The 18,005-nt window shown below is 36.2% G+C and overlaps 1 protein-coding gene across 1 annotated transcript in view; it reads right to left on the reverse strand.

The window, feature by feature from the left end:
• Positions 1-18,005, reverse strand: part of BBS9 (Bardet-Biedl syndrome 9) — a 288,972-nt gene that overhangs the window by 250,250 nt on the left and 20,717 nt on the right. The window contains exons 6-9 of the mRNA XM_031059382.1: positions 7,824-7,998; positions 4,027-4,111; positions 2,135-2,318; positions 765-894 (exon numbers count right to left, since the gene is read on the reverse strand). Of these exons, the coding sequence (XP_030915242.1) occupies positions 765-894; positions 2,135-2,318; positions 4,027-4,111; positions 7,824-7,998 (574 nt within the window). The remainder of the gene's footprint in view (positions 1-764; positions 895-2,134; positions 2,319-4,026; positions 4,112-7,823; positions 7,999-18,005) is intronic.

An 18,005-nucleotide genomic window follows, 5' to 3' on the forward strand; every position in this document is an offset into this window, starting at 1 on the left:
TGCTGCATCCCCTATGGTCATAGGCACTGGGGAACCAGCACCCAGCCCAGCTCTGGGGGCACACAGTACAGGCATAAATTGGATTGTAAAAAAACACTGGCTGAACCTTTCTGTGGTTTGCTTATCGCAGTGACAGTCCCAGCACAACTTATAAACACATCCTACCTTCTCTTCACCCAATCCCCCACCCAACCACTTTTTCCTTAATCTGTCTCATGCTTCTTTTAGGAGGAGTTTTGGTCTGGTGCAGTGCAGCCCTCAGCAATTTAAACATTCTTTTGTTTCCATAATTTAACACTGGATTTTAATAATCTGTTCTAACAAATCATCTCTGGAATGCATATGCTGTTAAATGCTTAATGAAGAACAGATTTTCAGTGAGCTTCCCAATTTTCCTGTCTCAGGGAAGGACCTTGCCAGATTGCACAACCACACTTTTCATTCTTTTCAGAAAGAAGCTACTGGGCTGGAGCTATGTGATTCCAGGTTCAAACTTCACTCAAAAAAACCCAGAAAACCTAAAGCACAATAGAGCAATTCTAGTATTGTTCTAGCATACATAGAGCCTCATAAAGTTACCCCAGGACACGCACTCATTATTAAAATGAACATCTTACAAAACAAAGGAAAAATCTTAGAATTTTCCTTTTAAAAGTTACCTTATTTGTTACATACCTCAGAACTGTTTGTTAGGATCTAGACACAGATAAATCTAAAACCAGAGATTAATCTAAGTAAAAAGTAAACTTTAACAAGCTACTTACTGAAAATTCGCTACTTTTACTGATACAGGAATGCAGGGAAGTTGACTGGCCCATTTCAATGCAATATCTTGATAAACATTCAGTATTTTATTGTGGTTTGCAATTAAAGTGTTTATTGTTCCTTCTCGCACTGTTCAAAGACAAAAAAACAATTTTAGGATGAAAGATTTTTCAAAAGACAGTACTTTTCTTTATAGTTATGTTTCTTTTATTTTTAATCCATTCATTATTATAAATTAATTTATTATAAAGCATCAAAAGTTAGGAAAGTTACATTGACACACCCAAGGACATATGTGATTGATTATGGATACCAATTTTAATAGCATATTTCACAATACATGCCACAACTTTCTAAGGTTCTGGCCAGCCATGTTTGGTAATTTAAAACATGACAAAGACTCATAATGGCCATGTTGACATGCCAGGATAGATATGACAAAATACACATTGGTTACATATCTGCTACTTACACTATTCACTAATTCTTTCACTTGTGAATACCAATTAAATGTGCATGCATTTATAGGGTTTATTTATAGTACAATCCAAATCAGAAAGTACAAAATGTGAAGATTGCTAAGATCAAATTTCTTCGGATTAAAATTATATTTCAAGTTCAAAACGAGACATACTGTCAAAAACTTATCAGAATGTTTTTGAAACATTAAAAGGGAATAGGTATTAATAGTCTATAATTTGAACCAAGTATCTAACCAAGTTGTTTCCACCAATGTAATAACAATAAACTTTGATATTTTTAAGAATCTGCAAATATTAGAAGGTAATAAATCAAAAGGTCCTCAAACAGAAGGTCCTCAAACACTAGTTTACTCTTCCAAAGACTGTCATTCTTCCAAGTTTGTTGCTTTCATAGCTGGGCATCAGAAAAGTATCTTCATTTGGTGATAAGAAAATATTTAGATTCTAAAAATTATGGCACTTCACAAAAAGTAACATTTGAAAATAAACCTGCCTCGTTCAAAAACAGAGCTCCAAATTCTATGATTCTACAGATCATAGACTCACAGAATCACAGAATGGCTTGAGTTATAACAGCCCTTAAAGATCATCAAGTCCCAGCTCCCCCTAACATGGGCAGGGACACCTCCCATTAGACCAGGTCACTCAAGGCCTTATCCAGCCTGGCTTTCAACACTGCCAGCATTGGAGCAACCTGTTCCAGTGTCACAACACCCTCAAGAATTTCTTCCTAATATCAAACCTAAACACCATGGGCAGGGACACCTTCCACTAGACCAGGATGCACAATGCCCCAACCTACTCATTCAGAAAAATATATTTATTCAGTGGTTAAAAAAAATTTCAAAAAAGTAACCAAGCTAAAGTTACATTTTCCTTTTACAAACCTGAACAGTAAGGAATGAAGCAACTCGGACTGTAGTCAAGCTTCTTCATGAATCGTATTTGCCCATTATCCTTTAGGCAAAAGAAGTTTCTCTCACCAAGCACAAAAACAGAAGAAGCTCCCTGATTAAATGAGACAACGCATATATCCAGTGCTTGCTCTCCAATGTTTAAAACCCAATCCACCTTCAAAAGAAAAAGCATGCTTCAAAAATCAAATGACAACTGCATATTAAAGACAAAGCTCAGAACTAATCAAATTATGTATCATTAACATAGATAGAAAAGCAAAATCAAGATCTTTCTCTGGATAAGAATTATCCTCTTATTCTGAGGGCAGTCAGTAACTTTTCTTAATGTGATTCAATCAGGAAAAACATCTTAATAGTCATGAATTGTTTGCTATGCAAACAGTTAAGTACATTTAGAATTTAAAATACACATCTCATTCAAAATGGAAATGTTTCATACTTTAAACAATGAATCCAAGAATAGATACTTAGAATAATTTTCATCTGCCTCTGTACATGTCCTTGGTTATTAAAGGACAAGGATAAAGAGCAAAAGGTGACAACTGATTCTACCAGTATATGTAAATGGAAAACTAGACAAATGTTTTAGGTGTGTAAGGCAATATTTATGTTTGCAGACACTCATGTACACCCTTTAATCTGGAGAATGCTGGTGTATGTCATAGTTTGTTTCCTTCTCCAACTATGTACATTGATATAATAAACAACTACTTGGAAATCCTGCCCCACCTGTCTTTAAACAATGCTACTGCTTATTGACATATTTCATTGGTTTGTTTCTTCAGCTCCTCTGAGAAATTTCAACTAAACACATATGCAAAAAATGCTTTTGACTTTTGCCAAGCTGGTTAAACAGAAATCTAGAATTTTGAAGTAAAAATATATCAAAGTTCAAGTGTCAGCACTTCCTATATGAAGAGCACCAATTATTTTGCTTAAAGAGCATAGAATGAGTCTGCAAACATCCTGGCATATCTGATACATGAAACTGGAAGTGCCATCTTAAAAGCTAAAAGGAAAAACCCAGCTTACTACATTTGTTTCCAAGCATGCTTCACATTTTAGATTTAAAAAAAAACTGTTTAATTTGCAGTATATCTGATGAAGTCTCCAGGTTTTTTATTTATAAATTGCCTTCTCCTACTCTATATGGAGGATTCAGCCTATGTGTATTTGAAAAATTCTACAATTAGTCAGTGGAAGAAAGATGCTCTCCCAAGATCTTACTTTTGTACCTGAAATACGATGACTCTAGCATTTTATATATGCAGTATATTTAGCAGACAAGCAATTCTACTGCAAGACCACAAAGCATTAAATTCTCTTCATCTTACAGAGAGGCAGCTCAAATGTTAAACAAATTAGTGACAGGGACTTCCAGAAGACTATTGAATCCACAGGTTGTTGAAAAAAGAGTTCAGGGTACTATTTATGGAAACATTTCACTGAGAATTCTTCTCTAAGTACAAAGGATTCCCCAAGGAGAAGGAGATTAATTTTCTACAATACAAAGTCACAATCAGACTTCATTTAAAAACATGAGCAATAATTCAGGTGTACCTATTTATCTATTTTACTGCAGTGTAGGTTCTGCATTATAAAGATTGCCCTGGAAATAGTTATTTCCACTGCCATTGTTTTTCTTTTTTCATTAGAACAACAGCAAGTTTTAAGGCCCAGCCTAAAACAACTGAGGCCCAAAGAAACCTTAATAGAAATCTACTGGAGTCTTTCCATTGCCTTTAGCAGCACTTGGATCAGGTCCTTTGTCAGCAGACAATGTTTCCATTAGTCACCTAGCGTCAGCCATTTCAATATGTGTGCAATGTCCATACAGGGGATGTAAAATAAACGGGTTTTACCACAAGCCTTTTTCCAGAACTGAGTTTTCGCTGTTCTGTGTCATGTCTTTCATCAGCATCTGTTGCAAATGCCAGCACTTGGTATCTGTTACAAGCATTTAAAAATATTTTTTAAAAATTGTATCTTTGTAGTTACCTTCTACATTAAGTAAAAAATAAAATATTATTATCATAAATACACATACACAGTAAAATCACAGCCTAAGAGGATGGTTAGAAAGCCTACTGCATCATGCCTACTGTCAGCAAGGATGTTAAGACTAGTATCAGTGTAGGATAGCAGCTAAATGTAAAGGTAGAAATTAAAACAAGCATTTCTATTCAGATTTTATGTGGAGTTAAAATAAATTCAACAGTCTAAATACTAATAGATAGAAGTACAGACCACAAAGATAGAAGAAACAAACTATCAAATGATGAAATAGGAATCCTAATAAAAAATTACTTTTTCTTGCTCTTATTAAGCTTTCAAAAAACTTCTAAACCACTCAGAAATGCAACCTGCTCTATCTAATAGTGAAACTTACAAGCAGCTCCATTAAGTAAACCAAAGTGGCTCCAATCTAAGAGACCACAGTAAACTGAAATCAGTAGGTGGTGCATTTAGCAAAAGTTGAAAGTTTTGGGGAGGTTTTATTATTTTAACTGCCAACAAACCACACTAAGAAAAACTGTCAATGAAGACATTTGAACAAACAATGTCAACTGCCATAAAAGCTCTACACATCAATCTGTCCTCTTTACAACTATGTAAAGTTGTGTGTTCAAACTGCATCCTCACTGATTCTTCTGCAACTGTTTCCTGAATTTGTGCTGGTATCCTAACTCACTGATCTACCCCATTTCCTATGTATGCACATAGATAATCTGTGGAATACTGAAGGTTTCTACATAAGTGAAATAAACAATAGCATAAGACCCCACTTAAACTGATCCAAAAAGTCATGGAATACCATCAGCTCTGAAGCTTAAAGAAACACAATTCTGAATGTTCCAATTCAATCTAAAAGAGCAGTACATATTTTTCTTCATTGTCAAAGTTGGAGATTTAAAATGATGACAACAATATTCTTCATATTTCCTGAATGTATTGTAGTGCAGCAAAAGGACAAGATGTAATGGCCGTATATTAAAACACAAGAAGTTCCACCTCAACATGACAAAAAACTTCTTTACATTGACGGAGGAGACAGAGGTTGACTGGGGAGTCATGGAGTCTCCCTCTCTGGAGACAGTCACAGCCTAACTGGATATTCCTGGGTCACCTGCTCAAGGTGACCCTGTCTTGGCAGGGGGCTTGCACTATATGATCTCCAGAGGTCCCTTCCAAACCTAACTATCCAGTGATTCTCTGCTTGCTACTGAAGGATTTTAGTTTCTAAACTTGTTTTACTTCTAAAGGTAAACTGTGTACTTGGAGTAAAAAAATCTAATTGTTTAAGATGAATGCTATGACCTATTTAATAATACTGAGAGAGCTGCTTTTAGTACAACTAGGATGTCTTTAACTGCCCTCTGTATGAATGAATTTACTGCCCTTTCTCAGTTTAACACATTTATAAGAGAAGTTGCAGATTCACAGAATCGCTGAATAAGTTCAGCTGGAAAGGAGCCAGAAGGATCATGACCTAACAAAATTTTCTCTTCACTATATTTTACTGATAGTTTTGGAAAGCAGAATAACGTTTTAGTAACTAATCAGAGACCTAATACAGAGGTTTCAAATCAAGCTCACATCAAACAGCAATACATACTGATATTTAAGTACCAGCTACCTGCATACAGTCTTTAATGAAAAAAAACTCAAGCCACAGATGACCAACACAAATTTTCAATTCAGCTATCACATCAAGCATATAAGAGGCCTTTTGCTTTTAGATCTTGAAAGAATTCAGGATCAACACAGTAAAAATTGCTATCAAATGAAGCCATTGGTCTGTAAGAGCTATAAGAAGATGGATAATTAGAAGTTTGGCAACTTGTTCTGCTAAAAGCACTAGATAGAACTGTTATATTTTTCATTCAATACCATAAAAATAGCCTCTTCTCTCCTTAGTATATCTGTTTCCTTCAGTTTAAAAGGATTACTCAACTCTATTTTAATGTCCTAATATTTCAGACACACACTAGAGATTAGTTCCATTACTGTATTAACATTTGACACTAAAGACCAACAACCAAGTGAAAAATTCCTTTACAACTGTATCCCTACAGTAAGGATGGCACACTTCTGATGAAGTAACAGACTGACGAATAATTGCAGCCACATCTTTTGTAAAGGTCAAGAATCTGAACATAATTTAAACATGTGAGATGTTCATTTTAAAGGAAAAATGTTTCTTTATTCCTTGACAACATTACTAGATTATATTAGAATTTTATTCTAATATTGTATTAGAATTTAAATTCTAAATTCTTAGGAAAATTATGAATTGTTTATTAAATTACTTTTACTTGCAGTGTGAATTTCTTGTCCAGTTTTAAGAAAACAATACATGATACCTATAATCTGATTAATCTTAAGCAGCAAAATAAAAAAAATATTGCTTAAGAACTACAAGTGACAAAACAGGGTAGTGTGACAAAGCACTGTGTTTAACTAACATTCCCTGGATTAGATTCCCACAGCATTATTTATAAAAAGGGGCATTCTTATTTTCTTCAATATGTATGATTACCTCTGAAAAAAATCCTTAAGGTACTTGCCCATTCCTTCAGTTTCATGAGATTCCTCTGAATGGTCTCCCTATCTAACCTTTTTATATTAGCCACTTCCAAAAATTTGACACTGTCTTTGAATTTCAGGACATGCATTGTCCTTCTATCCAGGATGAAGATGTTAAAGAAATACTGGCTCCAGTATCATCATCATTCATCTTTGGTTGTTGGTTAGAACTGTGAACAACTATGGCTCTGTAAGGCTGACAGCTCTGACACTTTTTCATCCATTTTAGAGGGTGTGGATTTTTGTCATCACAGATAGTAGCTCTGCCTCAAACACCACCCCACCCCAATTTATTGCTAGGGATAGAGATTCTATAACCCTAACATTAGTCCTCTGTGAGAACATGGGTCTGCAACAGGGAAACATCTTGTTTGAGAAAGGCTTCACAGCAGACATCCACCACAATGTCCCACTGCTCAAGCATCCATCTGATTCTAAACAGATGGATACTTGATAAACTCTCAACATGATGGTTGCATCAGAGAGCCCCATGGACTCAAGCTGCTCCTCCACAGTAAACACAAATGCTCCCTTGCCTGTCCATCAAAATCTTTCACATTCTCTTTCTTATTCTCTGTTAGATTTCTGTCTGGTTGGCCTTATAATACATAGACCCTCTGCTTGGAGGAAGTGGAAATGTCTTGTACAGTCTTCACTTTCCATATTGTTCTATTTTCCTAAATGTTGAACCCATCAACTGAATATGGTCACAAGCTAAAACAGCTCACAACAATTTCATCCATGTTCCAGTGCTGAAAGCAAAGACTAGACTGAACTAAAGCAAGGAAAAAACCTGGCACTTGGGAGCAACAGAACCTTGATAAACTAGCAGACTTACTACCTTTATAAAAATAAAATAGGACCATAAAGTCCTCAGAATTCACAGCACACTTTCTTCTATGACTGTACTGAGACAGTCATCACTCAGCAACATATAACATCTTTCCTGCAACTACTTGCTTTTGGATACTCCAGCAAAGGCATTAAAAATTAAACAAGATTACTTTCAATGTGTTTTCCTAGTAAATGATACCACCAAAGTACACTATAATTACTGAACATAAACACTTACTTGTAACTCTCAACCTGCTGACAAGAAGAGACTGTAAGGAAAGAGTCTGTGCGAGAGCTGTAAGCCAAAGGACCAGGAAGAAGAAAACCAGGTAAAAACCGGCCAAAAGCGTAACTTTCTTGTTCAAACAACATGAGCATCCCATCCATGGACTGTATGCAGATCAAATCTCGACCTAAGGGAAGCAACAGCAAGAAACACAAAGGAAACAAAGCAATGTTATATGTGTAGTTTTCATACTAAAACCATGAGTAAATTAAAATTGTACTCATAAGTAATCCTAACAAAAGCAAAGTTTCATTTATGGCAGCATTTACTATGAGGAAAAACACTAAATATTCCAACCTCAATAAAAGTTTACTTTCTAAAATAAACAAACTAGATTGTAGGGGGGAATAACATTCAGAATACAATTAAAAAAAAAAAAGCAGCGAGACACTTTATTTCAAAACAAAATTCCTAAGGATATAACTATTACAATTTCAGTTGAAAGAAATGTTTCAATATTCCCAAAACACCAAATTATTCTGGTTCCTAAATGCTTCCATACCTTACAAGCAGTCATAACAACTGTGGTTTAAAATAACCAATTCTATTCTTTCAAGTCTACTTAAGCAACATAACAGAAAGTCCCACAAATATGTATTGTTGTGAAAATAATACAAATGGTAATTTCTTCCATGTTTTACATTCACATTTTCTGTCTTTAAGGAAAGAAAAAGTAAAAAAAAGTCCAACTCTGTATTACCAGCAAGTCTAAAAAATATCAAATAAAAAAAAATGCAGGTTGAAGTAAATTAATTCAAGCCTCATGCATTATTCAGCAGCCGTAAGATACAACATAAGACATGGCTTGTCATGCCTCAAGTACACCAATCTAAATTCAAAGTCTCATTGGGAAGATTTCTTAGACCAGAAGCTGATTATGTCCTTCATATGCAAGGGCAACAACTCGTACAAACAGTATTTTTTAGGCATTCAAAAAGAGCTATACCATTAAGACTAACACTTTCTGAAGCTGATAGATGCATCTCTCCTGAATTCATAGATTAGCTCTTACCTTGCAAACACTACATGAAATATTCAAATGTCTATTGTCTATTCAAATGTAATTCAAAATGTCTATTCACCTCAATTAAAATACTCTATTTTGTCTGAGGAATGATTCTGTATGCATGAACAACCCAAATAAATTGCCTGTTCTCCAGGTTTCACCCTCAATCCTTTAATAAAGTTTTCTAACAAAGGAAGGTGAAGCAAAAAAAAATAGACTAAAACTTCATTCTTACAGTTCCAAAAAGGCAACAAAAGTCAAAATAATATTCAATATCTGTAATGCAACAAATGTACAGTGCAAAACATTGCTCATCTCCACTGTGATTCTTCACAGAAACTTTAACTACTTAAAAGTAAATAATGTAAAAGGCCAGAAAGTACGTTGTATTACTTGTTCTTGTGATTGAAATACACAATAAAAATTTAGCTTAGGGTAAAAACAGAAAAAAAAAAAAAAGGAAGATAAAGCAGCAGGGTCCTTCCCACTTCCTTCATCTCTTTTTCAGATTTTCCCATTTTCTAAAAATCCTTTTGTTCCAGATTCTGCATATAATTTATAACATATCATAAATCCTATTACAAATAACAAACATGTGATAAGAAGGACATTTGAAAGTGCAATTCAGATTGCTCATTTGGTTGAGTCAAAGTTGAATCTTTCAGTCTCTAATGAAAAGACAAAAGCAAGACAGACTCTTCTCTGTGGCATCCACTTAAAGGACTAAGGTAAACAGTAACAAACTGCATCACATGAAATTCTATCTGAACATAGGTTGGAGGGGAGTTTTTTTTTTGTTTTGGGTTTTTTGTTTTGTTTTGGGTTTTTTGATTGTTTTGTTTTTTTACTGTGAAGGTCATCAAACACTACAGCCCATTTTCCAGAAAGGTTGTAAACTCTTCTCCCATAGGCATACAGAAAATACAACAGAAAACAATCCCGAGCAACTTCTAAGCAAGTCTGTTCAGGAAGTGGGATTGGACTAGATGATGTCAAAAGAAGGATGATTCAAATCAGATATTCAAAGAACTCATTCTGTCTTTTATCTCTGAACTACTCCAAGGCATCTACAGTAGATTTCTGTTCCTCTAAGGTGTGAAATTTCAGAAGATTTAGTCCTATCACACGCTCCTGATAAGAAAAGACTAGGAAACAGCAGGAAAAATTGAGCAGTTTTGTACTGGTATGCTATCAATGTTAATGATACCCAGCTTCTACTTCCCAACAGCTGCTGACATTATCATCACACTGCTGATGCAGTCTAGAAAGGGTATGAGTGAGCCAGCTGTAGAAAATAATTATTAACCAATAAAAGTTCCCTTAGAAACTAGTATAAACATTGATATCTAGTAAAAGGTGCTAACCCACTGGTTGTCACCACACTCTCTCAGATATGGTTATTTTGAAGTATAGTCACTGGCTACTACAAATAACTAGTGGCATTTTTGTTTGATGTGCAAGAAAACAGTGCTTCATAACGCAGGTGTCCATGTGACCACAGTCCTTCTACCTCTGTTACCTCAAAATCACATTCAGCATCAGGCACACTGTAAATCCTCTCACCACTTCACAGTAGCCAACTGTTTGTTCCACTTCTATCCTACACCCTTCTCAAGAATACAACCCTGTAAGTCTGGGTATAGAGAATCTTCAAATCCCCTTCCAAAGTCTGCTATGAATTCTCCTTCCATCAGTAGTGTGCTACAAAGGAAATCTGCATCTGCCCTATTTCCTGAACTTTAACTTTCAATATCTAACTTCAGGGGAACTCTCTGGCACCTGTAACCTGAAGACGAATGGATTACAGATAGCACTTTGAAATTTTTATTTTGAAGGGCACAGTGGTAGAACACACTTGTACTTTGGGGGTTTTAAGGCTGACTGTTTTTCATCTTTTCTTACACAGAAAGATATAAAGTCAGGAGAAAAAAAACAAGAATGAAAAATTAAAACTGTAAAAAAAATTTGTCACAGAAAAAAATAGCAATGTTATGTATATGTTTAAATTTTTACCAAATTGCTATTACATTTTGAAAAGTTCTAAACATTGTTTGATATAGATCAAAAGTAAAAGATATTAATAGCAAAGTGAATGCCCTTACTACCACAGAAATCTTATATATTTTGTAATAATTTCAGGTACTCCTGGTTATACTGATAGGAGTGAGAAAATTGTCTTAGACCACTGCTGACCAAAATCTTTAGAGTTTAAGCTTGTCTAAAATATACAATTAAGTTGTTAATTTCTACTCTTCTGATGAAAACTATAGCAGATGCAATTGATACAAAGTGACAATCTAGTAGCCATATTACAATTAAAATAACAGAAAAAAGTAAAAGTCATTACAAACGTTGAGGCTGCTGCTTAAGTAACAAACAGTAATAGCTTCTGTTCTTCTCTATATTATAAACATCAATCTTCTTACCAATTCCATAACATCATGCAAGTGATGAAGTGAAGCCCTACAGCACTTCCTGCAATATATATGAAGCTACATGTCATGGGAAACATGGAAGCATTCATCTTTAGTGTGCATAACCAAAATCACACACAAATATCATTGTTAAAATCTCTCCTGTTTACACAGTAGTGACACAATTGGATATGACATGACATAATACGACAAGTTCTTTAGAACAATGATCTGCAAGCACACTGTAGTACTGAACTGTACTGTCTAAAGAAACAGAGGCACGAGACTGAATCAGCAATCACTCTTTTGGCTTTTAAAAGCACAGCAGCACCTTTTAATATATCCACCAATTTGTTCATCATAATTGTGTTGTTTCTACTCGCTAATTTCCAAATTTGGATTTTAACTAGCTTGTACTAGTGCTTCAAACTCCAGTTATCCAAACTACTACATGTAGTAGTTTGGATAGCACAATTAAAGAATATTAAATTGTGTATGAACTCCTATTTCCCACTTTTCACAGGTCAACCTACTTTCTTCAGCCATTTGTTTTTAATGTGCGTGTAGTGAATGGAGTTGTTACATTTCACTTTGAGAAATGCAGTTCTCCAAACACTCAACCAGAAATGTCCATTTCAAAAAAGCTCATTGCAGCCAGTTAGCCTTGCCAGTGACACATTTACAAAGTGAAAATATAAACCACAGTGTTTTCTGCATATCAGATGGTACCACTTAGTGTACTCTACATAGTTTCAGCAGCTTGCATCTCAAGAGGAATGTCCCTTAGTCAGAAAGTGCTACTTTTAAGCACAAGACTAGCTACTTGCTGTTTTGTAGTTTTATTATGAAAAATATATTCAAGATATGAATATATTTACATCACACTTTTAAGCCACAATGTATTTTTAGAGCTAATGCAAAGACAAAATGAGAGGCAGGCGGTAGTTCTTTGAAATAGGCTTCTAATTAAAGCTATTTTGGGGCTCAAGTTTTTTTGCATGTTAATGATTTCCTGCACTCTGAGCTTCCCCTCCGGCATCAAATCATTTTCATAGAATGTACATTATGTAATCACAGGGCCTGAGCACCACGTGAAATCAGGCAATGAAAACTGCAGTGCGATAAATTGGAAATCAGAAAAAACTTCATAAAATTACAGAGTTTAGGAAGATGTCAGCAGAGAAAACTTTAACTGCCTTCAATGGTAATCAAATGCCTTACTAAAAAAGCCTCTTATGGAAGGAGGCATCAATGAAATAAAATTAAAAGATAAACTGGCATTTACAACACATTCAGGAGCCTAAGAGTCCTTTAATGATACATGGGAAATGCTTCCCTCATATGATAAAAAAGTGACCAGTGAAGTGATGCACATAAACTACATTCTCACACACAGGAAGACAAGTTCCTGTCCTGACTTGAAACAAGGAAATATGTTTTCCTTTCCCTTCATCATCGAAATTTGCCCCTGAAATTTCTCACAGCATAGGGAACACAGACTTCTCCAGTTCAAACTTATTTTGGAAAACTTGCTGCTGAGAAAACTTGCTCCTTTAGTAAAGCAGATGTGGGGCAACTGTGAGAAAAGAATTTCAGGGATCAGGTCTGATGAATGGAAAAACCATTTGAAAATAACTTGAACAGTTCCTCAAACAATGTATGCCTAGTAAAAGGCAAGTCTTACATTACCTCCCTAACCCAGTGCATGAAGCACATGTCAGTGTACATTCAGAAAGAACTCTGAATTTACTAGCCTGGAGGTCTGGTGGCTGCTCCTTGCATAACTACAGGAAGGCTCAAAGTTCAGGGCTTCAGCTGTGGCCATTCATCCTAGGCCAGAGGATCTGACTGCCAATACCCTGAACACAAGCAAAGAGGAAAATTGCCTTGCATCACTCAGTGCTAATGCAAGTACCCATCCCAACTGATGCACAGTGTACACACGTGCCAGCTGACACTGACTGGGTGCTTTTCTACTGGAATTGAAAATCACTCCAATAGGAAGGAAATAAAAATAGAATAGTGGATAGGAAGAGAAGAACTTTAAGAGAAACTAAGGAAAGTGTTTAAGGAAAACATTAAGTCCTTATTCTATTGATGTTAGCTTGAATTATTTCTTAAACCATTCTGGATATTAAAGCATTGCAGTAAAACATATTCATAAGTCCCAACATATTCATAAGTCCCAGATGCTCTGTCTGTAACAGTCCTCTCTGTGAGGAGCCTCCCTGGCCAAGTCATAGTAAAGCATGGAGTCCGAGCTGCCACAAGAAAAAAACCCTCATTGCTTCTCTCACCTGTCATACTGAATTCTAACCTCTTGTAGATTTCTGCCTGCCATAAAACATAAGGAGAATTTCAGATGGAAAGAGACTCTTGAATTATTGAAGTATCTCCAAAGGCCAATGAGCCCTCACTCACACAATTAATCCCTTAGAGACATATGATATACTCCTTTGCTCTTGAATCAAGTCTTACCACAGAAGATGACATAGTTAAATTATGTTACTTGGGAATTATACCTTTAAATCTCATATTAACCTGAGGTGGTGGAAGGACCCTTAGGAAAAACACTAGCATGGTTCAAAGGAGCAGGATAGACCAGCATGAAATACAAAGATCCCAAAGTATCAGAGCTGCAACATCCAACATACTAAAATTCCTACTGAAAGAAAAATACTATTTGGCACTGTGTACACATGACAAGTAAAGTCTCTTCCCCTAAACAGACTGTAGTACAAAAACTTGTTTATCACAACCTCCATATTAAGAGAATAATTTTTTCTACAAATAAAAGTGAATGTTTCCACCTAGTGCAAGAAATACTCTCAGTAAAAATGTTCAGGCAGCTGTGAAAGAGGTGTCACTCAAATTTGTTCTTTTTTCAATGCAGAAGATTAATTACAGATGGCATAAACAGAGGAGGTTCTGAAAATGTCTGTATGCCTGGATATAGCCTGAATAATGATGATTCACGAAGAGATGGTAAAATTCTTGTCCTTAAATTCTGTTTCTTGCCATAACTTGTTCAGTAACTACTTTTCAGGTGCTAGCAGCTACAGAAATCTTCTTCTAAGACCCTTGCATACAAGCATTACAGCACTGGCATACACTTTTTCTAAAGCAAGTAGGAGAAATTCCAGTCTGTGAACTTTTCTGCTCTCATCTGAAGTTATACACCTATCATATATTATATAAATATTACAGAACAACTTACTGAACCAGCAGATCTCCCACAAGCAAGTATTGTCAGCAGTTGCCCTTCAAAATCAATAACACTTGACTGAATAGTTCAGGCACATGGATGTTTTTAGTGACTCATAAATCAACAGCAGACTTTTCACTGAGTTAAGCTGAAGTTGAATACATGTCCTATTTTTCAATATTTTTGGAGCTTTCAAAAGCTATCAGTAAGATGTTAAGTCACCATCATCAAATAAATCTATCAACTTTAAAATTCCATTTAAAACAGACCTGAAAATTTTGTTCTCACGAAGCAATGAAACAACACTACATGATCCCACTGTTAAAACCCAGCAAAATTCCCTATCTTTTCTCCTACTTCTTTTATAGTCTCCTTAGACTAAGAAGCTTCATGACTGCTAAGCACTTCCCAAAGTTCTTTGATGCATGAAGCTCTGTCTCAGGGAGGATGATGAGTGAGTTGAGAGCTTATGGGTTAGGATTAAGGGCAAACTACTAAGGGTGACACTGTTGTGGGTGATTGCTACAGGCTGCCTGAGGGGAAGGAGGAAGCAGATGAGGTCTTATACAGACAGCTGAAAGTAGCCTCACAGTCATTCAACCACCTGGACATCCGCTGGAGGAACCACACAGTAAAGCATAAACAACGCAGGAGATTCTTGGAAAGCACTGACAATAACTTTCTGGCACTGGTGGTGAAGGAGCCTACCAGGAAAGGTGTGCTGCTGGACCTGTACTAACAAACACAGAATGTATGGTTAGAGATGTGAAGGTTGGGGGCAGCCTTGGCTACAGTGAACATGAGATCATTAGTGTCCTGTGAGGAAGAAGCAGGTCAGTGAGTAGAATCACAACACTGGACTTCAGGGGAGCTAACTTTGGCTTCTTCAGGGACCTTCTTGAAGGATCCCAGGGGAACATGCCTTAGAGGGACAAGGGGCTCAAGACAGCTTGTCCAAGCAGTTCTGTGGAGAAGGACCTGGGGAAAACAGCAAGATGTCCATGAGCCAGCAGTGTGCCATTGTGGCCAAAAATGCTGATGGTATCCTGGGATGCATCAGGAAGAGCATTGCCAGCAGGCTGAGGGAGGTGATCCTGCCCCTCTACCCAGCCCTGGTGAGGCCACATCTGTAGTCCTGTGTCCAGCTCTGGAATCCCAGTACAAGAGAGATATGGAGCTTCTGCAGCAGGTCCAGGGGACAGCAACAAGGATGATTATGGGATGAGGTCATCACTCCTATGAGGACAGGCTGAGGGAGTTGAGCCTGTTTAGCTTCAGGAAGATGACTGAGAGGAGCCCTCATCAACATATGTAGTAAGTATCTGAAGGGAGAGTGTCAAGAGGATGGACCAAGACTCTTCCCAGTGGTGCCAAGCAATAGGATGAGAGGCAATGGGCAGAAACTGATGTACAGAGGAAGTTCCATCTGAACATGAGGAAAAACTTTTTTACTGTGAGGCTGTGGCTAACACTGGACCAGTCTGCCCAGAGGGATTGTGGAGTCTCCTTCTCTGGAAATATTCAAAAGCCATCTGAATAAAAACTCCAAGTAACATGCTCTAGGGACAAGCAGGGTTTGTGAACTAGATGACCTCCAGGGGCACCTTCCAACTTTACGCCTTCTATGTGATTATTTACTAATTTTTCGAGCTAAAGGATTGTTAAAATATGTGCTGAAGAATGATCTCCTGAATAACTGCATTCACATCCAAAGAACTCATTGAGAATATTTATAACAAAGTAAGATGGTCAGAAGCTTACAACACAAAAGTGAGGGTTTACCATACAGAATATTAGATGAAAGTCCAATATATCTTCAAGAAGTTTTAAATATACCCTAAAAAAATTAGAAATAAACAGCTTGACTTAATTTGCTAAAAAACACCAAGGAAACACAGCCACTTTTCACATTCAAGTCATTTGTCTATATATATCCTCGGCTAGTAACCAACATACAGAAAAGCTTAATTCTAACTTTGTGGTCAAATGACTCAGTGAATTACATGTCTATGAAAAAAAAAATCACCATCCTACTAGTTTCCTTCTTGGCAATCTCAGAAAAGACATCACAGGAACAATTTGTTATCCTGTATTTTTAGACTGTTGGAAACACACTGAGAACACTCAAATGAGGAGCTGGCTGTAAAGGGGCTGATCACTGATGGGGGCCAGACTGGGCATCAGTCAGTGGGTGGTGAGCAACTGTACTGTGCATTATTTGTTTTTCTTGGGTTTTATTTCTCTCTTCTTTTTATTACTATTATCATTACTATCATACTTCATTTAAAATTTTGAACTGTTCTTGTCTCAACCCACAGGTTTTACCTTTTTCTAATTCTCTTCCCCAGTCCAGCAGGGTGAAGTGGGAGAAAGTGAATGAGCAGTTGTGTGGTACTTAGGGACTAAGCTACCACAATGATGTAGTAAAGCGATTTTTGATAGGAATGATTTGCACCAAAATAAAATTAATATAAAGCATTATAGTTTGTATAAGATACATTTCAACCCTGTAGGAAAAGCAACTAACAAGGGTTTGGTGACTCTCCAAATAAATTCCTATAGGTTGGAAACTTTTTTTGTAATGGAGTAATCATTGATGACCACTGGAAAAATAAACAAAAGCTACATACACACACTTCTAAAAGACCCTTTGAGAAGACAAAATAGACTAAATAATTAGAAACTAAAACTTCATTCTTTTGGACGAAAAATTATGGGACAGCAAACAAATCTTACAGACAAATGCATTCACATGAAATGCTGGAACATTTAAATAAGAAAGTACGTATGTAAATAATAAAGCTGTACATAGGTTTGAAGTAACAGAAAATTCATCATGCCAAACTATTTACCAGACAAGGTAATAACATATACTGCATTTCTAAACTTTAGAGACAGCATCTTTAAACTGAAATAAAACATCTGATGTGATCTCAGACAATTGACTCACAGGAAACCAGAGAATGGCAGGCAATAGCACTAAGAAGAAGAGTCTGGAGATTAGAGTAGGATGATGAATTAAAATGAGTCAACAATATGTCATCAAAAAGACAAAAGTCAGATTGGGCCATTATTAATATACATGTGCTATTAAAAACACATGAGGCAATTATTGCTCTGCCTTTGCACTCACTGACTCTTGGCAGGAGCACTGCAGAAGCCATAACCCCACATGTAAGATAAAAAGCATTTTATACTACCCGTGCACACTCACTGCACACTTTTGGGTACCATACCTCAACAAGGGAAATTAGACAAAGCGTCACACAGAATTTACCAAAGTTTTGAAAAACAAGTCTTTCACTTACATATACAACTGCTCTCAAAGTTATGTATTTCTGCAATTGATTTTACTTCACTTAAATCATAGTTCTTTTCTTAAACAAATTGCTGATTAGGAGATTTATCAAGGAACTCACAATTGAGGCAAAGTTCTGGTCAACTGAAGGCAATGAGATCTTTTATTTCAGTTAGGCTGTGATCATTAGGCTACAATCATCACTGTTAAG

Source organism: Geospiza fortis, unplaced genomic scaffold (genome assembly GCF_000277835.1).
Source record: "Geospiza fortis unplaced genomic scaffold, GeoFor_1.0 scaffold346, whole genome shotgun sequence".
NCBI classification, from domain to species: Eukaryota; Metazoa; Chordata; class Aves; order Passeriformes; family Thraupidae; genus Geospiza; species Geospiza fortis.